This window comes from Panthera onca, chromosome D4, assembly GCF_046562875.1.
Source record: "Panthera onca isolate mPanOnc1 chromosome D4, mPanOnc1 haplotype 2, whole genome shotgun sequence".
NCBI classification, from domain to species: Eukaryota; Metazoa; Chordata; class Mammalia; order Carnivora; family Felidae; genus Panthera; species Panthera onca.
The window spans coordinates 2710147-2733584 of record NC_138351.1 but is presented as its reverse complement, the minus strand read 5'-3'; the positions used below and the strand labels follow the sequence as shown (position 1 = coordinate 2733584).

The following is a 23438-nucleotide window of genomic DNA, read 5'->3' as shown; positions in this document are numbered from 1 at the left end:
TAATTTAACGAATCCTAAAATACGTAACTTCTATGCCTCAAATAACAAACTTAAACCCCTTTGTTCTTTCATTCTTTCAAAGTAAGTTAAAATTATGGTCCCTTTATGAAACAAGCCAGTGCCATGTCCCATTTTGGCCAAGAATGCTTCTCTATTAACACCATAAATGGTAAAGTAAAATATAAAAAAGTTTTCTCTCTTACCTTAAGGAACACTCTGAACTGCATGCACTACATAAACATGTTCTCTTAAAGGTATACAAGATTTGACAAAGGAGAGACACACAGTTCTCAATGGTTCTGATGACGTCAGTCATTTTTAATTTGTACATTAACAGGCAAATGTCCACTATATGAGCCCAGTATTAAGATCAAGTTGAGATTTTCTGCAAAGAAATTCTACACTTGATATGACAGGCACTGAAAAACTGAATGACACTATTTTGTGTAATTGATATAATAAGCACAAAAGTGTCTTACCTGGTATCTATTTAGGTGGTTAGTAAATGTTAACTTTATCCAATTATGTCAAGTTCACATGCTGCCTAGTCTTAAGGATGAGAAAATCTGTCCGAAAGGACATATATTCACTCGGTTACAGTTAACAGTTGAACAACACAGGGGGATAGGGGTGCCAACCCACCATACAGTCAGAAACCTGCGTATAACTTTTGACTCCCCAAAAACTCAATAGCCTATGATTAACCAGAAGCCTTACTGGCAACATAAACAGTCAATGAACACCTATTTTATATGTTATGTACACTATATACTATATTCACACAATAAACTAAAGAAAGTATTAAGAAATTTGTTTAAAAAAAGAAATTCTTAAGGAAGAATAAATGTTTATAGCACTGTCGTGTATTTACTGAAAAAATTCCACATATAAGTGGACCCACATAGTTCAAGTCCATGTTGTTCAGGGATCAACTATACCGCTTATTTCCAAATCCTTGATTTCAACATGGCAAACTCCTTCAAAATCCAGCTTGCTCCAGGTTCAAGCCCCCACTCCTCAGCCTACCTTTGTAGATTCTGGCTGAATCTGGATCAGAGCAGGGAAAGTGAGTGAGGCAGACTCTTCAGCCAAGGGGCGGGGGTGGAGACACTGTTTGGCTTCAGCTACTTGTCATCCACCAAAAGGGTGGACTCTGGAGAGTGGTAAGCAATCTTTTCTCAAAGAGGTTGGCAATCCAGACCTTCAGATATAATCTTCCAATTTTTAGGTGTGGAAAACTCATTTAAATATAAAGCATGGGGCTGGCCAAACTAAATGTATCCGTGAGTCCCAAGCAGACAGCAGGTCTGCATCCTCACCTCTACACACAGAAAACTGATGACCAAAGGCCACTGGCTGCTCCAAGCTTTCCAAACAGTGAGGGACGGCCTGCCCAGTCACCCAGTCTCTGACGTGTACTAGACTTGCTGTCACACTCCCACTGGAAGACTTTCTCTCAGTTCTTCAACTTGCCAAGTCCATCAGAGGCAGCTCAGGCAACTCTGAAAAGAGCTTTCTCCTGAAAGCCTTCCTTCAATTTTTCAGGCCTTCGGAATCACTGGGCACATAAGCATGAATGTCCTATATTTGTATGTTAATTGTACTAATTATAGTCACACTTTACTGCTTGGTGAATGCCTGAGTCATGAATGGAGCAGAGTCTGAGAAAGGGCTCCAGGTTAAGATGGGCCACATCTCCAAAATCGGGGCTAAATATGACCTAACACCACCAGGGGAGCTCCAAGGACAAGGAAAGGCAAGGAGTCCATCCTGCAAGAGCTAGGAAGAAATTTCAGGACTCACCTCATCCCTGGTTGTCAGGGGCCCTGGGGCCATATTCCTGGTCAGCTGAGTGCTCTTTCTAGAGAAGAGTCAAGTTGCAGAGGTAGAGCTGGGGAAAGAGAAGAAAGTGAGGGGGCGCTTGGGAGGAGTACCCTTCTATTAGCCTCCCAGTTCAGGGGAGATAAGGCAGGTTGCAGAGGGCATCAGAACAGCCTATTCTTAACCAGTTTCCTGTTAAAAAGGCCCCCCAGAACTAGGCCAGCAGCAGGCTCAGCCCCAATCTCCAGTTGGGAATGGAAGCCTCCAGCCTCCTACAGCTAGGTGAGACTTTTATCACTGTGGGGTTTCTATTAAGCAGGAAAGGGCCTCAGAATACCCACAGGAGAGCACTCACGTTGACAGCCAAAGTGACCTACCATGGGGAAAACAGAAACTCTCCATCCATATCTGCCCTAAAGCTAAAGGACAAGTCCTAGGAAATCCAAACAGAAAGAGTGCTACAAGTCTCCACAGAATCTGAGGGGAATGTGAAGCAGGGTGGACACCATTATCTGGTTGCCCCCCTCATTTCTATATCCAAGATTGAGTTCCCAAGATTTGAAATGAGACTTGAAATTTAAGAGGCAGTCAGCAAATGGCCCGGGTCTTCAGCACGACAATATCATGAAGAAATAGGAGAGGGAAACCTTTCCTTAGGCAAAGATATTTACAGGATAACCATTCTTCAGATGTCCTTATATGCTTTGACTAGGTCCTATTTTGCACAGATGAACTGGAAAGCATTTTGGGGATTACAAAGGACACTTCAAGAGGAAGTGGGTGTCAGATGGTGTTAATTATCATGAACATGGTTAGCTGTGATCATGATATTCTGCACATGGGGAAAATAAATTGTTATTAAGTGGTGCTGAAGTACTGAAGAGTGAATTAACATATGTTTAATCTTTTTAAAATGTGAAGCTTTCAACAAGTTAACAGCATAAAAAGAAAGAGAGCTCTTGTAGAAATAAAAAAAAGACTTTAGATACACAGCAACCAAATGCAACACATGGACACTGTTTTGGCAGTTTTGAGCAATCCAGGAAATATGAACACTGAATGTCGGAGAACAGTAAAGGAGTAACATTAATTTTGTCAGGTTCACAGGTTAAAAACAGGCTGTGCTGACAGCCTCTGCAAATAACTGTGGTCGTGCTTAAAGAAAGGGTGGAAAAGCCACCAATCACAGTACTGCTTAGTGCTGAGAAAACAGATGCTGTCCCTGAAGAACAGGAACAAGGCAAGGATGTCCCCTCTCATCTCTCCTATGAACATCACATTGGAAGTCCTACCTAACCTAAGAAGACAAAAAAAAGAAATAACGGTACACAGATTGAAAAGGAAAAAACAATACTGTCTTTGTCTGCAGATGACCTGATTGACTATATAGAAAATACCAAAAAGTCAAGAAATTTCTGGCACTAAGAAGTGATTATATTGAGGCTGCAGGATACAAGGTTAGTAATATGAAAAAATCAACTATTTGCCTATATACCAGCCACGAACAAATGGAATTTTAAATTAAAAACACCACAACACTTATATTAACACCCAGAAAAACGAAATACTTAGGTATAAATCTAAAACAAATTTGCATAAAATCTGTGTGAGAAAAATTATAAAACTTCTTAAAAAAATCAAAGAATATCTAAATAAATGGAGAGATATTAGTCAGTTAAGCATCTGACTCTTGATTTTGGCTCAGGTAATGATCTCATGGTAATGGGATCAAGCCCCAAGTCGGACTCTGTGCTGACAGCATGGAGCCTTCTTGGGATTCTCTCTCTCTCTCTCTCTCTCTCTCTCTCTCTGCCCCTTCCCCTCTTGTGCACACGCATGCTCTCTCTCTCTCTAATAAATGTGCACAGCAGGGTACAACAGAACCTATTCTTCATAAGGCCATGACTTTCAAGACCAGGAGTTGTATGTAGCTGACTTTCCTAACACAAAGAAAATGCACAGAGACTTAGACAAAATGAAGAGAGGAGTATGTCCCAAATGAAAGAACAGGACAAAATCACAGCAAGAGAGCTAAATGAAACAATGATAAGTAATATGCCTGATAGAGAATCTAAAGTAAGTTTTATAAAAATTCAAATACTCACTGGACTTGAGAAAAGATTGGAGAACTTCAGTGAGACCCTCGACAAAGAGATAGAAAACATAAAAGAACCAATCAGAGATGAACTTAACTGAAATTAAAAATACACTAGAGAGAATAAGCCCTAGACTAGAGGAAGCAGAAGAACGGATCAGTGACCTGGAGGACAAAAGTAATGGAAAGCAATCAAGCTGAACAGGAGAAAAAATAATAATAAATGAAAACAAAAAACTCAGCAACACCATCGAGAGTAATAATATATGCATTATAGGGATCCAAAAAGAAGAAAAGAGAGAAAAGGGAACAGAAAATTTATTTGAAAAAATAATGGCTAAAAATTTCCCATATTTGGGGAAAGGAACAGAATTCCAGATCCAAGAGACACAGAGAGTCCCCCACAAAATAAATTCAAGACACATAGTTATTAAAACGGCAGAAAATACTGATAACAAGAGAATTTTAAAAGCATCAAGAGAAAAAAGTTACCCACAACAAAACCCCATAAGGCTATCAGCTGATTTTTCAGAAGAAGCTTTGCAAGCCAGAGGAAGTGGCATGATATATTCAAAGTGCTAAAAGGAAAAAACCTGCAACTAAGAATCTGGCAAGGCTAGGGGCACCTGGGTGGCTAAGTTGGTTAAGCGTCTGACTTTGGCTCAGGTCACTATCTCGCAGTTTGTGGGTTCGAGCCCCGCATCGGGCTCTGTGCTGACAGCTCGGAGCCTGGAGCCTGCTTTGGATTCTCTGTCTCCTTCTCTCTCTGCCCCTCCCCCACTTGTGCTCTGTCTCTCTCTATCAAAAATAAATAAATGTAAAAAAAAAATTTTTTTTAAGAATCTGGCAAGGCTATCATTCAGAATGAAAGGATAAATAGCTTCCCAGACAAACAAAAGGTTAAAGAAATTCATGACCACTAAACCAACCCTGTAAGAAATGTTAAAGGAAACTTCATGAGTGGAAAGAAAAGGCCATAACTATGAGTGGAAAGAAAAGGACAGAACTAGGAGTAAGAAAAGTAGGAAGCATAAAAGCAGTAAAATTAAGTACACCTATAAAAATCAGTCAAGGGATTCACAAAATAAAAGGATATAAAGTATGACACCATATAACTAAAACATGGGAGAGGAATAAAGAACGGGTTCAAACTCCTACAGCCATCAACTCATTATAAACTGCTGTATGCATAAGATGTCATCTATAAACCTAATGGTAATCACAAATCAAAAGCCAATAATAGATATGCAAAAAAAAAGGAAGTAATCCAAATATATCACTAAAAAAAGCCAGCAAACTGTGAGAAGAGACCAAGAGAAAAAAGGAACAGAAAAGAACTACAAAAAAAATCATAAAACAAGTAACAAAATGGTAGTAAGTACATAGCTAACAATAATCATCTTGAATGTAAATGGACTAAATGCTACAATCAGAAGACACAGGGTGGCAGAATGGATTAAAAAGAAACAAACAAACAAAAAAACCAAGATCCATCTATATGCTGCCCAAAAGAGCCAGACACACACAGATTAAAAGTTAAGGGATGGAAAGGCATTTATCATGCAAGTGGTAGTGATAAGAGAGCCAAGGCACAGTGTCAGAGAAAGTATGCCAAGCCTGTTTTTAACCTGTGAACCTGACGCTGTGCCTTGGCTCTGACACTGGCCATAGCAACATTTTTCTAGATATGTCTCCTGAAGCAAGGAAAACAAAAGTAAAAATAAACCATTGGAATTACATCAAAATAAAAAGCTTCTGCACAGCAAAGGAAATAATCAAAAAAACTAAAAGACCTACTGTATGGGAATATATATACTGGCAAGGTATGTATGCAATAAAGGGGTTAGTATCCAAAATATATAAAGAATACAAAATATATAAAGAACTAATACAACTCAACACCAAAAAACAAAACAAAAACTAGTCCAATGACAAATGGGCAGAGACAAGAATAAACATTTCTCCAGAGAAGACAGATGGCCAACAGACACATGAAACGATCCTCAATATCACTCATCAGGGAAATGCAAATCAAAAGCCACCTTACACCTGTCAGAATGGCTAAAATAAAAAATACAGGAAACAACAAGTGTTGGCAAGGATGTGGAGAGAAGAAAACTTTGTGCTTTATTGATGGGAATGCAAACAAGTGCAGCCACTGTGGGAACAGTATGGAGGTCCCTCAAAAAATTAAAAATAGAACTACCATATGATGAAGTCATTTCACTACTGGGTATTTACCCAAAGAATATGAAAACAGTAACACAAACAGATATATGTACCCCTATGTTTGCTGTAGCATTATTTACAAGAGCAAAGATATGGAAGCAACCTAACTGTCTATTGATGGATGGATAAAGAAGATGTGATACACACACGCGCGCACACGCACACATAGTGGAATTAATCAGCCATAAAAAAAAGAATGAAATCTTGTCATTTACAACAAGAATGGATCTAGAAGGTACAATGCTAAGTGAAACAAACCAGTCAGCAAAAGACAAATACCATATGGTTTCATTCATATGTGGAATTTAAGAAACAAAACAAAGGAAAAAAAGAGACCAAAAAAGACTTTTAACTATAGAGAACAAAGTGATAGTTACCAGAGAACAGGTAGGTGGGGGGATGGGTGAAACAGGTGAAAGGGATTAAGAATACACTTATCCCGATGAGTACTGAGTAATGTATACAATTGTTGAATCACTGTATTGTACACCTGCAACTAATACAACAGTGTATGTTAACTATACTGGAATTTTTAAGAGAGAAACCCCTCAAAATGGGTTTCTCACCTAAATGTGAGAACTGAAACCATAAAATTCCTAAAAGAAAACAGAGGCAGTAACTTCTTTGACATCAGCCATCACAGCATTTTCCTAAATATGTCTCCTCAGTCAAGAAAAACAAAAGCAAGAATAAACTATTCAGACTACATCAAAATAAAAAGGGTTTTCACAGTAAAGGAAACCATCAGCAAAACAAAAAGGCAACCTACTGAATGGGAGGAGATATTTGCAAACGATATATCCAATAAGTGTTTAATATCCAAAATACATAAAGAACTTCTACAGTACCACAAAAAATAATTTTCTCAATTGTCAAAGGACCTGAATGACATTTTTCCAAAGAAGACATACAGATAGCCAACTGACACATGAAAAGATGCTCAACATCACCTATCATCAGAGAAGTGCAAATCAAAACTACAATGAAATATCACCTCACACCATTCAGAAAGGCTAGTATTAAGAAGACAAATAACAAGTGTTGGTAAGGATATGATGAAAAAAGAACCCTTACATACACACTGTTGGTAGGAATGTAAATTGGTACAACCACTGTGTTCAACAGTATGGAGTTTCCTCAGAAATTTAAAAATAGAATACCATATGATCTAGTAATTTCACTATTATTTACCCAAAGAAAATGAAAATGCTAATCTGAAAAGATACATGCACCCCTATGTTTATTACAGCATTATCTAAAATAGCCCAGATACGGAAACAATGTGTGCCTATTGATAGATAAATGGATAAAGAACAAAAACACATGAACCAGTAAAAAACAGACTCACAGAGAACAAAATGGTGGTTGTCAGAGGGGAGGTGGTGGAGGTATAGGCAAAATCGATAAAGGGGATTAAGAAAAACTTCCAGTTATAAAATAAGTAAGTTATGGAGATGAGAAGGAGTATAACATTGTATGGTGACAGATGGTGACATTTGTTGTGGTAAGCACTGAATAATGTACAGAATTAAGTCAATATGTTGTACACCAACTGATATAATAATGTATGGTAATTATATTTCAATAAAATTTAATAAAAATTTTTTTTAATTCCTAACAGATGCATACTGAAGTATTCACTGGTAAAATGATATCTGGGATTTGCTGCAAAATACTTCAGCAGAGAAAACCAAAAAGGAAGAGAGGAAGAGCAGAATGTTGACAATTGCTGAAGCCGATGCACAGATGCTCTTTGAAAATTCTCGCTATCTTTGTATTTGTAAAATTTTCATAATAAATTTTAAATTTAATAATCCCATTTCCCTCCACACCCTCAAAACTAAGAAAAGTAGAAGAAACTTTAAAGGTAGTGTCATTAATGTCACCAACAGAAGTTCATGTCATTAGGGGCTGAGACCAAGGATCAGGAGAAAATTTGGGGGTGTGGGGAGCCTGGTGGCTCAGTTGGTTAAGTGTCCAACTTTGGTTCAGGTCATGATCTCACGGTTTGTGGGTTCAAGCTCCACATCTGCCTCTGTGCTGACAGCTCAGAGTCTGGAGCCTGTTTCAGATTCTCTCTCTCTCTCTCTCTGTCTCTCTCTGCCCCTCCCCTGCTCGTGCTCTCTCTCAAAAATAAACATTAAAAAATTTTATGAAAATGAATTTAATTAGCATTAGATGAGACAGTCTAAAAATAGAGCACCTCTCTTTTTAAATTTTCATTAACTTTGAAAGTTAAAGAACAGCTAGCTCCGTGGTAAAAGTTATTTAATCCTCTACTGTACCATTTACCTTTCTACAAAATGAATATTCTACCACATAAGGTGCAAGATGGCTGAGGAAATAAAAATATGGCCAACACAAGATTACTGTTCTCAAAACAGCACCTCTCACCATCTTTGTTTTGGCAACACCACAAGGCCCTGAGAATACAGCAGAGTGAACGTATGGAGATGCTGAAAAGCTCCTGAATGAAGGCAGAGGATGTGCCCAGGGAGGACACCCTGTGCAGGAATGTGTCCTTTCAAGAACAAGCCTGGCTTCCTGGGAATCCACCTGCAGCTCTGACCCCACAGGGCATACTACACACACACTAAAGCCCACACCACAAGTACAGGAGGAGGTGGTGCCCATCCACAACAGGCTACCGGGCCCCTAGGAGTCCTCCCCTCCCTAACAGGCAGTTAGTTCCCTCTGGATTGAGGGGGAGTAGGGAGGGGAGACTGCTTCAGGGCCCACCTGGGCACACCAGAAGTAGTTCCCCCCTTAGGAGTCTCTCCTGGCCCAGAGAGCAGGCTGGAAACCTCCAAGTATGCAACTGGGTTCCAGTCCACTGAAGTACTGGAAGCAGGCAGGGAAGGTCAGGACAACCCCAGGAACAGTCAGGGTGTGGGTTTTGGAGCAAACCTGCTCTGAACGCATGCTGACGCCCAGGAGGTTAATCCTCTATGTGCCGGGGAGTGGGGGGGGGGGGGGGGGGGGGGGGGTCGGCTTAGTAAAAACACACGTGGATGTTTTCGAGCACTTAGCATGGGTCAGACACAGGTTTTAACTCTTTCCACACTCCACTCCAGGAGGTTCGGTACCTTGCCCAGGATGAGGCAGTGAGAAAGGGGCAGGTCTGGATTTGAACTCTCCCTACAAGGAAGGGGGGTCGGGGGCTCCGACAGCAAGCCTGGCATAGGCCCGTGGGCAGACACAGTGCCCAAAGAGACGTACACTTGGGGGTTGCAGGCTGGGGGAGAAAAGCTAGGGTTCTCGTTGATAACTGGTGGATCAGACTGATGAACCCATAGAACTTCACGGCTACTCCTGGGTACGCTCGAGTTTCATTTTCACAAAGGAAAGTTTAAGGCCGGAGTTCTCACCATTCATTCCCTCTCCCACCTCCGGTGACGAGGGGATGTAGGGAAAGTGCTCTGCCCGGTAGGGTCCACTCCAATGGCACCACCCCATGCTCCTGGAAGGGCCCCAGGAGGGGGCTGACACAAGCGGAAAGCGCCGAAGGGGACCCAAGGGCTCCCCACGCAACCCGGGGATGTCTGACCCCGCCGGGCCCTTCCAACGCCCCGAGGAGCCCACGGTCCCGAGGCAGCTGACCCGAGTCTCCGCCCCGGCTGCCCCCACCATCGAGGCGAGGTTGGGTATCTGCCCCAGGCCAATCTTCCTCCAAAACCTGGGGGCGGGTGGCCAAGCGGCACCCGCATCACCAGAGCCGGCTTCGCCGAGCAGCGCCGCCCCACCGCCCGTGTGCCCCAAGTCGCCCAGGCCAGCCCGGCTCCTCCAGGACGGGACGCTGGGCCCCCAGCCCCGCCTGACGGCGCTTCCCCCAGACTCCCGCCCACAGCCCCTCCCAGGTGGGCCGCCCCAACCCCGCCGGGAAACCCAAACCTCCAGCAACCCGCGGCGACAGCGAACCGACCCCGTCCGCTCCCGCCCGACTCTCCCCACCGAAGTGCCCCGGAACGGCGGCAGCGGCGGAATCACTCACCACAAGCGCGCAAGGACGCTCACCAGCCACCAGCGACGCCGGCGGGCGCAGGACAGCACTACCCACAGTGCCCCGGGGTGCGCTACCCACAGTGCCCCGGGACGCGGGACTGCGCTACCCACAGTGCCCTGGGAGAGGGTCTTCAATACCCACAATGCCTCAGACCACAGCGCGCTGCGCCGCCCCCTCCCGGACAGGGCGGGGTCTAGGGCGACCTCATCTGGTACTTGCCCCTGAGCTCCATGGGATGCCTCAACTGAAGGGATTGGGTTGCAGTCCGTTCGTTGGGCTCTTGAAGAGATTGTGAAAAGTCAGGTGAGCAAAATCAAACTGACTTTCAGGTGCAAGAGAAGGGTGGTTTAGGTGAGCAGAAGGTCGTCTTAATTTATAGAGCCTTGTAATTTTCGTTTAATAATAATAATAAAGTCAGTTACCTGGATGTGTGCTTGTCCTCCATCCTGAAGATTCACCCCTGTGAATCTTAATTTGAATAACAGTATGAAATAAACGAACTTCTTAAAAAATGCCAAAGGTACTGGCATTTTTCTTTGTTAAAGAAGGTCATGAAGTTTTTTAAAAAAAAAAACATGGGGGTGCATGGGTGGCTCAGTTGGTTGAGCTTCCAGCTCTTGGCCTCGGCTCAAGTCATGATCCCAGGATCCCAGGAGACTGAGGCCCCCCCACCCACCCTGTGTCCGGCTCAACTAGCCCTGAGGAATGAGGATGGTATTCACCATGAAAATGTTGTAAAACTGGCCAAACAGCACAGATTTGTCAAACCACCTGACTGGTAAAAGGGGTTCACAGGTGAATTCTCCCAAACATTTAAAGAAGAGTAGGGGCGCCTGGGTGGCGTAGTCGGTTAAGCGTCCGACTTCAGCCAGGTCACGATCTCGCGGTCCGTGAGTTCGAGCCCCGCGTCGGGCTCTGGGCTGATGGCTCGGAGCCTGGAGCCTGTTTCGGATTCTGTGTCTCCCTCTCTCTCTGCCCCTCCCCCGTTCATGCTCTGTCTCTCTCTGTCCCAAAAATAAATAAAAAACGTTGAAAAAAAAAAAATTTAAAAAAAAAAAAAAAAAAAAAGAAGAGTTAATACCTATTCACCATAATCAAGTGGGATTTTTTTCAGGAATGCAAGGAATAGTCACAAATATTTACTATTCACAAATCAATGTGATTTACCACATCAAGAGAAAGGATTAAAATCATATGATCATCTCTATATATGCAGAAAAAGCATTTGACAAAGTACAACATCCATTCATGATAAAAATTCTCAACAAAGTGGGTTTAGAGGGAAGATACCGCAACTTAATAAAGGCCACATATGAAAAACCTGCAGCTAGCATCATATACAATGGTAAAAAGCTGAGAGCTCTTCCTCTAAGGTCAGGAACGAGACAAGGATGGCCACTCTTGCCACTTTTATTCAACATAGTACCAAAAGTCCTGGACACAGCAATCAGACAAGAAAAATAATAGGCGTTCATATTGGCAAAGAAGAAGTTAAACTGTCACTATTTGCAGATGACATAATAGTATACATAGAAAATCCTAAAAGACTCCACCAAAAAAACTAGAATAAGTCAGTAAAGTTGCAGGATACAAAATTAATTCCCAGAAATTGGTAGCATTTCTATTCCCTAATAATGAAGTAGCAGAAAGAGAAATAAAGAAAACAGTCCCATTTACAATTGTACCAAAAAAGAATAAAATACCTAGGAATAAACTTAAAGAGGTGAAAGACCTGTACTCTGAAAACTATAAAACATTGATGAAAGAAATTGAAGATGACACAAATGAAAAGATATTCCATGCTCATGAATTGGAAGAATGAATTGTAAGAATGAATTGGAGGAATAAACATTGTTAAAATGTCCATAATACTCAAAGCAATCTACAGATTTAATGCAATCCCTATCAAAATACCAATAGCATTTGTCACAAAACTAGAAGAAATAATACCAAAATTTGTGTGGATCCACAAAAGACCCAGAATAGCCAAAGCAATCTTGAGAAAGAAAAACAAAGCTAGAGGTATCACAATTCCAGATTTCAAAATATACTACAAAGCTGTAGTAATCAAATCGGTATGGTACTGGCACAAAAGCAGACACATTGATCAATGGATCATAATAAAGCACCCAGAAATAAGCCCACTATTATACAGTCAATTAATCTACAACAAAGGAGGCAAGAGTATACAGTGGGGGAAAAGATATTCTCTTTAATAAATAATACTGAGGGGCAACTGCGTGGCTCAGTTGGTTGGGCACCCAACTTCAGCTCAGGTAATGGTCTCGCAGTTCGTGGGTTTGGGCCCCGCGTCTAGCTCTGTGCTAACAGCTGTTAGCCTGGAGCCTGCTTCCGATTCTGTGTCTCCCTCTCTCTCTGCTCCTCCCCCTCTCTTTCTCTCTCCCTCTCTCTCTCTTTCTCAAAAATAAACATTAAATTTTTTTTAATTTTAAAAAATAAATAATACTGAGAAAACTGGACAGCCACATGTAAAAGAATGAAACTGGACCACCAGGCAAAAAAATAAACTCAAAATGAATTAAAGGCATAAATGTGAGACCTGAAACCACTAAAAATCCTGAAAAAAACAGAGGCAGCAATTTCTCTAACATAGGGGACATTTTTCTAGTTATGCATTCCAAGAGAAGGAAAACAAAAACCAAGATTATTGGGACTATACCAAAATAAAAAGGGTTTGCATAGCAAAGTAAACCACCAACAAAACAAAAAGGCAACCTATTGAATTAGAGAAGGTATTTGCAAATGATACATCTAATAATGGGTTAATATCCAAAATACAGAGAGCTTATATAACCAAACACCCCAAAAAAAAAAAATCCAATTTAATAAATGAGCAGAAATTCTGAATAGACATTTTTCCAAAGAAGACATATGTATGGCCAAGAGACACATGAAAAGATGCTCAACATCACTGATCATTAGTAAAATGCCAATCAACACCACAATGAGATATCACCTCAAATCTGTCAGAATGTCTAAAATCAAAGAGATAAGAAACAAGTGTTGACAAGAATATGGAGAAAAAGGAAACTTCATACACTGTTGATGGGAATGTAAACTTTTATAGTCACTGTGGAAAACAGTATAGAGGTTCTGCAAAAGTTAAAAATAGAAATGCTATATGATCCGATAATTCTACTGAGTACCCAACAAAAACTAAAATACTAACGTGAAAAGATATATGCACTCCTATGTTTATGGCAGCATTTATCTATAAGAGCCAAGTTATGGAAGCAACCTAAGTGTCCATCAATAGACAAATTGATGAGGAAGATGTGGTATGTATACACATACACACACACACACACACACACACACACACACACACACACAATGGAATATTATACAACCATTAAAAAGATGAAATCACGCCATTCATAAAAACATGGATGAACCTAAAGAGTATCATGCTAAATGAAATAAGTCAGACTGAGAAAGACAAATAACATGATTTCACTGTGTGGAATCTTAAAAAAAATGAATAAACAAATAAGCAGAATCAGAACTTTAAATACAGAGAAGAAATTGATGGTTGCCAGAGAAGAGGAGAGTGAGGGCATAGGAAAAATGGGTGAAGGGGAGTGGGACATACAGGCTACCAGTTAGGGAATGAATAAATCATGGGAATAAAAGGTGCAGCGTAAGGAATACAGTCAATAATATGATAGTGATGTATGGTGACAGATAGTAGCCACACTTACGGGGAATATAGCATAATGTATAAACTTTTCAAATCACTATGCTGTACACCTGAAACTATTATAATAGAGTGTGTCGATTACACTGAAATAAATAAAATAAATTACTTTTGGTTAAATCAGTGCACATGAGGAAGGACCATAGTTGTGTGTGTGTGTGTGTGTGTGTGTGTGTGTGTGTGTGTGTGTGTGTGAGAGAAAGAGACAGAGACAGAGACAGAGACAGACAGACAGTGTGTGCACATGAGCAGGGGAGGGACAATGGGAGAGGGAGACAGAGAATCTTAAACAGGCTCCACACTCAGCATGGAGCCCACCACAGGGCTTGATCTCAAAACCCTGGGATCATGACCTGAGCCAAAATCAAGAGTTCACACTCAACCAACTGAGCCACCCAGGCATCCCTGACCATAGTCTTTTTAAACATAAAACTAGCTGGAGTACCAGTGTGTGTTGGGGGGAGTATTCTCAAAGTATTTTGATGATGGGGATCCCATTTCTTAGAGATTTTTCTCTACAGCAAAGAGAAAAATCCTGAAAAAAACACAATTTCAGCAGGAATAGTCTGGGTCCAGAAGGAATCAGACCAAAGCTAGCATGGTTCCAGTAGGAACAGGCAATTCCAAAAAGAAGTTGGATTGAAGGCTAAATAAGTACTCTCAGAAAAAATAAAGCCTTAAAACAGATCCTGAATAAAGCCTAGAGAGCTGGAACACAAAGAGAGAAGAGCTCAAAATCCAGGAGAAAATCTACCCTCAAACTAAAGAGCCAGCAGGACCCAATGAGCCTGGTTTGCTCTGAGGGGACCAGCACCCATTTGCTTCCTAGTCTTGGAGTGGTTTAGGGTCTTTGCTGGATCTCACTTCTGATTAGCAAGTAATGTTAACCTTAGGAATAAGACAGCCAGTTATTTAACCAGCGAAAGCTGGGTTTATTTGGGAACAGCATAGGATTGCAATCTGGGACAAGCAAGCTCCAGCAAATGGTAGGCGAGCCCAGAAATTAAAAGAATGAAAAGTTCTTTTATAGAGGAAAGGGGGATTTGGGAGGAGATGTTGTAAACTACAAGTCCATTGGTGTAAACATGGAGCTGAAAGTGCAGTGGCTTCTCATTGGCTGAACTGTGACAGTCTCTCATTGGCTGGGGAGTTGCTAGGGAGGAAGAAATCTTACTTTCTCCTGCTGGGTTAGTAAATTAGTAGCTACAGTAGTGTCTACTTGCAAAGTGCACCTCTTCCTGTTGGGTCTGCAGTTGACCATGAGTGGTAATTCGGGAGGGTGTGACAGTTCTCCCTGCTGTCCTCCTGACTCAATACTAAACCAGATTTCCTTTTATTAATTTTTACAAAGTAAATGTGAAAACACTTAAATCTATAGTAATTAAAACTAAAATTATTTGACTAATACAAAAAAATCACTGATTTGATGTAATAGAACAGAGAGCTCAGAAACATCAAGGTCTTTATAAAGAGACACACCTCTTTTTCTAGGAATTTAACAAGTGTTTTCAAGTTACTTCTATTAGCTTCTGCTCAAAATGAAGTAACAGGAACCAGATTTAACCTCCAGCCTAAAATAACTTTTAAAGGACAAAATATACCGGAAAGTAGGTTTGAAGACATTGGATATAAGACAATGAAGAGCAGAGAACCTTGGGAGGTCAGTAATAAACCAGGTGAGCCCTTGAACTTTCTGGATGGAGAGAAAGTTCAGGTCACAGTCCAGAGAAGGGAAACCCAAGTGGGGATGCTCCTCAAGTGTCAGCTGAGTGCTGACCAACACATGTGTGTGCAACCCCGAGCAAGGAACCACACTGGATGGGATTAGAAAGAAATACTGTGAGCTCACATAGGCCAGAAACCGCCCCTGTTCCCACCAGATAGGATGAAAAATCTTCATAATTCACATGGCCTGGAATAAAGTACTCAAAAGGTTTTGTCTCAATAGTGGGGCAAAATTAGACCTGAATGCTTGATAGATAATTCTTATATTAAATTTGGGGGAGAAAACATATGTCTTAGGAATCTTAGAAGTCACTTTCATTTTTACATGAATTATGTATTCAGAATCACACATATTCTTATATAAATAAAATTTTAAAGAAGACTGAATTCATGGTCTCCATAAAGTGAGCTGTACACTTAATATGATCCAATCAAATAGCATTTGCATACTTTTCAACACCACAAAGCAATTATCTGGATGACTATATTTTCAATACAATGGTGACAAACAATAGAGCTTAATTTTCTGTATCATTAGCATTTTAATACAAAACTATAATAATCAGTGTGATGATGGTCTGAGTCAGCTGAATGGAACTAAAGGGAACTAGGAAGGAGACGGAGAAAGAGGAAAAGTGAGACAGTTTCAATTCAGTTTGAAGTGGTTGAGAAAATAGTTATTTGCGGGAAGTTAAGTTGGTTCACAAAAGAAATGTAAAAAGAGAAATCAGAGACATAACATGATGAAATATAAATGATTTTGCAAACCACTCTGTTCCATCTGGTGGTACGGAAGGGCTTTGCATGAATTATAACAAAGCAGAGACACGAAGAGAAAGCCTCAAGACAGCAGCACCAGGACAAATGTGCTCATGCTCGTACACAGAGATCTCTCTCATCTCACTGGACTAAAGTTCAGTGGAAGTGACTGAGTCTGCTATGGAGAAAGAGAAGGTACATTTCTGGAACTTCGTTACTGGTGGCTTAAGTTTTGAAACCACAGAAGAAAGTTTGAGGAACCACTACAAACCATGGGGAAAATTTACAGACTGTGAGGTAACAAGGAATCCTGCAAGCAAGAGCTCAAGAGTATTGGGTTTTGTAAGTTCTTCATACATGGCAGAGATTGGTGCTATCATGGCTGCAAGATCTCATTCAAAGGATGGGACAGCGGTTAAGTCCAAATGTGCTGTAGCAAGAGAAATCCAGAAAACCTGGAGCTCATGTAACTATGAAGAAGCTGCTTGTGATGGAATTAAAGACAATACTAAAGAATATCAACCTAGAGATTCTGCAAGGAATATAGAAAGCTTTATACCATTTGAGATCATTACTGATAGGCAGACTGGAAAGAAAAGAGGCATTGGTTTTATTACTTTTGATGACCATGATCCTGTGGATAAAATTGTACTGCAGAAATACCATACCATCAGTGGGCTTTGTGCAGACAAGAAACACAGGAGGTAAAAAGTTCTAGGAATGGCAGAGAAAGGTATTTTGCTTTGAAGGATTAATGCAGGGGCAATGGATCAGGAGGCAAGTTTAGAGGAGGTTCTTGTGGATAAGGAAGAAGACATGGCTTTAGGGATAGCTATAATGGGTATAGAAGAGGATTTCGGTGGCAGTTTTGGAGGCAGTACTGGTTATGCGGGACAAAAATGAAGATATAGTGATGGAGGACCTGGATGTGGGAACCGGGGTGGGGGCTACATAGGTGGTTTTGACAACTATGTAGAAGAAATTATGGAAGGGGAAAATACAGTGACTTTGGATATTACAACTAGCAACCTTATGACTATGGTCTAGTGAAGAATGGACATTTTGGTGGCAGCAGGAACACAGGGACAGCATATTGTGAAGGAAACTATGGTATAGGAAGGAGTGGAAGAAGTGAAGGTTGTGCAGGAAGAACCCAGTACTGACTTTCTTCCTGTTTTCCATGGGCTTCACTGTAGCCACTGAGCCGAGAAGTAATAAAACCGCTTTGAGCTTTCAAAATAACAATATTTAGAAAACTTATATCACAGACATGCATAAATATGGAATGATATGGTCATACTTCCCCCTAACATGTAATTATCCTGCATACAAATGAAGACACTAACCCTTTTTCCAAAAGACAATGCAAAGACCTTAAATGATGTTTACTGTTCTCCTTTGATATCACATAACTTAAATACTATAATGTAAAATTAACAATATTTAAAGACTATAATATAAAGTCAATGCAGCTTACATTACATGATAAGGGGATAAGAGAACAACAAAAACAAAGATACTGTATTATGTACACACACACACACACACACACACACACAACCACAACCACAAACATGTTCATAACAAAATAAGGAAGAAACATTCATGCCAATTACAGTTCTCATTTCTGTAACTGAGCACATGGTTGCAGCTGATATTGATAACTACCTTTATCACTGCCCATTCCATATTCTCTTAGCCCTCAGCTAATATCTCAGCTGCTCATGGTTATTTACCTGGTGGGGTGACCCAAACCTTCATTCCTGAAGTTTTTGGGCCAGTAGCCAACCTGCCTAGATTGCATTGTTGTACTTTTCCATTGACTTTAACCACAGATAATGGCAATACTAAGATACCCTAAGGAATCTCCTCTGTTCCATATATACTCTTCCTTACCTCTATTGTGGAGTTGTTTAGCTTCTCTGGGTAGTCCAAATCAATCAGCCCAGCCAGCATAGCAACTCCTTTCTCTCCCTGTTGATTCAGAGGCATGAGGAGTCCAAAATGGCCAGATGGCAGTCTTAATTCCCAGTTTGATAAGATCATTGTTGTATCTCCTGGTGGAAGTATTCCTGCCTTTGGAACTAAGACTTCTAGGCCAGCAGAGTATAAGACTGTGGGTATAGGAGGCAAAAATATTGTTAGCAGGTTATTAGGGGTAGTTGTGAGTGACGCCACTCCCAATTCCATCCCTAGATTCCTGGACCTGTGAATCCTGGCTACGGGAGTAACAGCACCATATATTGAGTGGTGATTCAGAGTATATTTAGCCTTCTAAAGAATCTTGTCTCATTCCTACAATGTATTGCCACCTGACCGGAAATGTGGTGTGAATCACCACCCCTGCATCTTCCCAGTCCTTGATGGTAGCACTAATCTCAGAAATCCCTCCAGGAATTCAGTTCTACTTTTACTTTACTATTTTTCTAAGTAGAGACAGTTCTAGTGGCTTCCACTTGGCCTTTCCCACCATGGTAGCTCTTAATCCACAGGTCAGGGAATCCATGTGAGAATTCCTCAGTTACTGAGTCTATTTTAATGATGCATTCTAGAACTGGAGAAATAACCACAGGATGGTTTGGGGACCCACTTGGCCCAGTGTGAGAGGAATATGAGCCAAAACTCCATTTATCATGTAACATGCAAAATCCCTGATTTTAACTGGTGGACACCAGTGACATTTGAGTCTCCTGGAATTGGTGTCAGTTCAGAGCCCCAAAAAGTCTATTATTATTATTCCCTTTTCCCCAGTACAGAGTTAGCCTGGTAGAGGCTATAGGTTCCTTTGGGAAAAGCTGGGAAAACAACTAAAATAAATTTTAGCAGTATACCAGTATACCAGTGTCCTTCCTCAAGGGAACCCATTCTTCATTCAACAATTTCTGGATCTAACTCAAGTCTGGTAATCTACTCAGGGGCTGTGACTCCCTATCTTTATTATTCAGGTACAACTTTTGTTCTCTTGACCTAGAACTTTTCTCCTTATACAGACCAAGTAAAAATGTAGTAGGCTTCCAATCTACTTCACTTCTAAGGACACCACAATCAATTAGCCAAAGTCATAGGTCTGGAAGCAGAGAAGGGTGGTAGGGGTGGATTCTGAAGGGGTGGAATCAGCATTGTCTTGCAAGGCAACTGCCTCAAGGGAGGCCATCAACAGTTTCCTGAGACAACACAGTTAGTCTCCTCAGACTGGGTGAAGAGGTTGCTACTACTGGCAAACAAGGCTTATCAGAATTTAGGTGCTCGATGTCCCCAGATTCATCCAGGTCTTTCCACACATCCCCGTGCCAACTTTCAGAATCTCATTTCTTCCTAATCAAGAGACATCCTGCAAAGCTGGGAATTCAAAATGCGCTGTAAGTCATCCACTTGCAAAATGCAATTCTGGGTTTGGTTTTCAGCAATCTTAATCCTGTGGCGATAGGAGATAAGAGTCTCTTTCAGGAAAGACATAGACACTTTCAGGTCATTTATCTGGCACTTGAGCCAGAAATTTAAATCCCTGAACTCATCTGTTTCTTTCTCCACTTTGTTCAGTGATATTAGGAGCAACCAGCAAAGTTCATTATACTCATTAGTTTGACAAAAGTGTTTGAAAATATATACATTGCCACTTAGATTCTTAGTTCTTATAAGTGTTTTATTAGAAGTACACAATGATGTGGTTTCATTCATATGTGGAATTTAAGAAACAAAATGAAGAAAGAAAGAAACCAAAAAACAGACTCTTAACTATAGAGAACAAACCAATGGTTACTGGAGAAGTGGGTAGGGGGTGGGTGAAGAGGATTAAGAGAACTAAGTGAAGGGGACTAAGAGTACGTGTATCATGAAGAGCACTGAGTAATGTATACAATTGTTGAATCACCATAATGTGGACCTGAAACTACTATAACAATGTATGTTAACTATACTGGAATTTTATTTTTATTTATTATTTTTTTAAGTTGGCTTCACACACAGCACAGAGCCCAACACAGGACTTGAACTCACAGCTCTGAGATCAAGACCTGAGCTGAGATCAAGAGTCAGATACTCAACTGGTTAAGAGATATGGGTGCCCCAACTATACTGGAATTTTAAAAAATAAAATAAGAAGTATCCAATGATGATATTTTATATATCTCTATTGCCAAATCACATCATGGCTCTCTTTATTAACAGAAATAGAATAATTAGTGTCTTTAAGTCTTATCAGGTTAGAGAGCCAATTTTAGAAACCCTAGAAGCAATTCAGAAATTTCATCCTTAAGATTCTATTCCTAGACGATTCTGGGAAGATGGTGAAGTAGGAAGCACCAGGAATCTGTCTCCTCATCCAAACAATTACACTGGAAGAATCTATCTAATGTAATTATTTGGAACTCTGGAGTCTGTTGAAGGATCACAAGTTCCAGGGGAAGATTGGACAGTAAATTGTGGCCACGTTCATTCAACTCCAGCTCTTAGCACAGTAACAAATATCCCACATACCAGGAAACTGTACTCGTGTTCTTGTAGCAGCTTGCACAGAGCTTGTGAAAGTTGAGGTAGGCAAAAAGAACTCTGTCCCTCAAGTATTGGAGTTCTGTGCTCTGATTGCTGCTTCTGAGTTCAGAGGTGCAAAGAGGTGGGCAGCCATTGTTGCTGCACTACCCCCTGTTGTTGCAAGCCCCTCCCCACTCTGGCTCAAGTGACTTCCAGAAGATTTAAAAGTCTAGAACTCATTATTTTTCCTTCATTTTTTGCTTTTCTCCCTTGGGAATGAGATATTAATGACTAGGACATTCAAAAACAACTGCATATATGGAGAACATTACAAAGTGACAGTGTATGCCCAAGGAAAAGCTCAGAAAAGACATAAGAAGGCATTAGGTTTATACCTCAGGTAGACTTTTGGCACGGAGAGGCTATAAAAATTTTAAAAACCCAATAACAATAACAGAGCAGCAAACCCTAGGGAAGGGGAGGGATTCAATTTCCAGATTTACCACATTATTAAATTCAAATGTCTAGTGTTCAACAGAAAATCACAGACACACAAAGAAACAGGAAAGTATGGCCCATTCAAAGGGAGAAAGAAATAACAGAATCTGCCCCTGAAAAAGACTTACTGGAAGATATAGTAGACAAAGAATTTGAAACAGTGGCCTTAAAGATGCTCAAAGAACTAAAAGAAGCTGTGGAGAAAATCATGAAAACAAGGCGTTAACTAAATGGAATTATAAAGAAATATAAAAAAGAAATAGAAATAAAGAAATAGAAAACCTAAATTTAAAGAAAGAAATTCTAGAGCTAAAAATACAGTAACTGATATGAAAATTTTATTGTAAGGATTCAAATACAGATTTGAGCAGGAAGGAGAAAGAATCAGTGAACTTAAAGACAGAACATTGGAAATTATCAAGGTTGAGGGGCATAAAGAAAAAAGTTTAACAAAACCTAAGAGATCTATAGGACACCACCAAAAGTACCAACATTCGCATTGTGGGAGAGGAAAGAAAGAGGAGAGAGAGAAAGGGACAGAAAGAATATCTGAAAAAATAAAAGCTGAAAATTGCCCAAATTTGAATAAAGACATGAATATGAACATCTAAAAAGCTTCACAGACTCGACATAAGATGAACCCAAAGAGACCTACACTGTGACACATTATAATCAAACTTTCAAAAGACAAAGAATAAATCTTGAAAACAGCAAAAGGGAAGTGAATCATTACATACAAGGGATATTCAGTAAGAAAATCTGCAGACTTCTCATCAGAAGCTTTGGAGGCCAGGAGATAGTAGATCAATATATCCAGAGTGCTAAAAGAAAAAAAAAAAACCTATCAACCAAGAATTCTACATCCTGAGGGAGAAATCAAGACATTCCCGGATAAAAAAAGCTAAGGGAGTTTATGACATTAGACCTGCCCTGCAAGTAGTACTCAAGGGAGTCCTGAAAGGTGAAACAAAAGGATACTAGACTAACTCAAAGCTATATAGAGAAATAAAGGTCTCCATAAAGGTAAATACATGTACAATTATATAAGCTAGTATTATTGTAACAATGGTTTATAACTATACTTTTTGTTTTCTTCATGATTTGATACTAATACAATTAAAGAAACAATGATTATTAATGTAAGCTGCCATTATAACTTTAGTTTGTAACTCCAAATCTTGTTTTCTACATAATTTGGGAGACTAATTCACTTAAAGGAATTAGTAGTTTAGGTTTTCAGACACACGATGTATAAGATGTAACTTTGTGACATCAACAACTGAAAGGGGTGGGGTCAGAGTTGTAAAAGAACATAGTTTCTGTGTTATTGAAGTTAAATTGCCATATATTCAAATTAGAATGTTATAACTTAAGAATGTTGAATGTAATCCCCATGGTAACCACAAATAGAATAGCAAAATATACACAAAAGGAAATTAAGAAGGAATTTAAATGGTTCACAACAAATAAATCAACTAAACACAAAAGAAGACATGGATGTAGGAAATGAGAAACAACAACAACAACAAAAAAAAACCTATATGGCATATAGAAAACAATACAATGACAGAATAAATTCCTTCCCTATCAGTAATTATTTTAAATATGAACAAATTAAACTCTCATATCAAAAGCCAGAGATTGGCAAAATGGATAAAACCACATATGCTGTCTATAAGAGACTAACCTGAGATCAACAAACAAGTTGAAAGTGAAAGGCTGGGAAAAGATATTTCATGTAAAAAATAACCAAAAGAAATAAGGAGTGGCTATATTAATATCAGACAAAACAGACTTTGAATTAAAAAGTTTACAAGAGACAAAGAAGGACACTATATATTAATAAAAGTTTCAATGCAATAAGAAGATATAATAATTATAAACATTTACACACCCACTGATAGACCATTAAAATATATGAAGCAAAAACTGACAGAATTGAAGGGAGATATGGACAGTTCTTCAATAATAATTAGAATTGTCAATACTCCACTTATAATAATGGACACAAAAACTAGACAGAAGAAAATAGAGGACTTAAAAAACACAGTATACCAAATAGACCCATACAGAATACTCAACCCAACAATAGTATACACATTCTTCTCAAATGCACATGG

General features: G+C 39.9%; 1 protein-coding gene across 8 annotated transcripts in view; it reads right to left on the bottom strand.

Moving 5' to 3' along the window:
- The window catches only part of ZNF169 (zinc finger protein 169), a 58947-nt gene extending 36803 nt beyond the window's left edge, over positions 1-22144 (bottom strand). For 2 of the 8 annotated variants that reach the window (XM_060610259.3, XM_060610268.3), the window contains exons 1-2: positions 10137-10224; positions 1804-1891 (exon numbers count right to left, since the gene is read on the bottom strand). In XM_060610259.3, the coding sequence (XP_060466242.3) occupies positions 1804-1836 (33 nt within the window). In that variant the 5' untranslated portion in view covers positions 1837-1891; positions 10137-10224. Of the gene's footprint in view, positions 1-479; positions 567-1803; positions 1892-3926; positions 3946-9513; positions 9936-10136; positions 10225-18246; positions 18465-22055 lie in introns of those variants that run through there. The other 6 variants (XM_060610261.3, XM_060610265.3, XM_060610262.3 and 3 more) reach the window with 6 other exon arrangements.
- Between the last annotated feature and the right edge of the window lie 1294 nt (positions 22145-23438).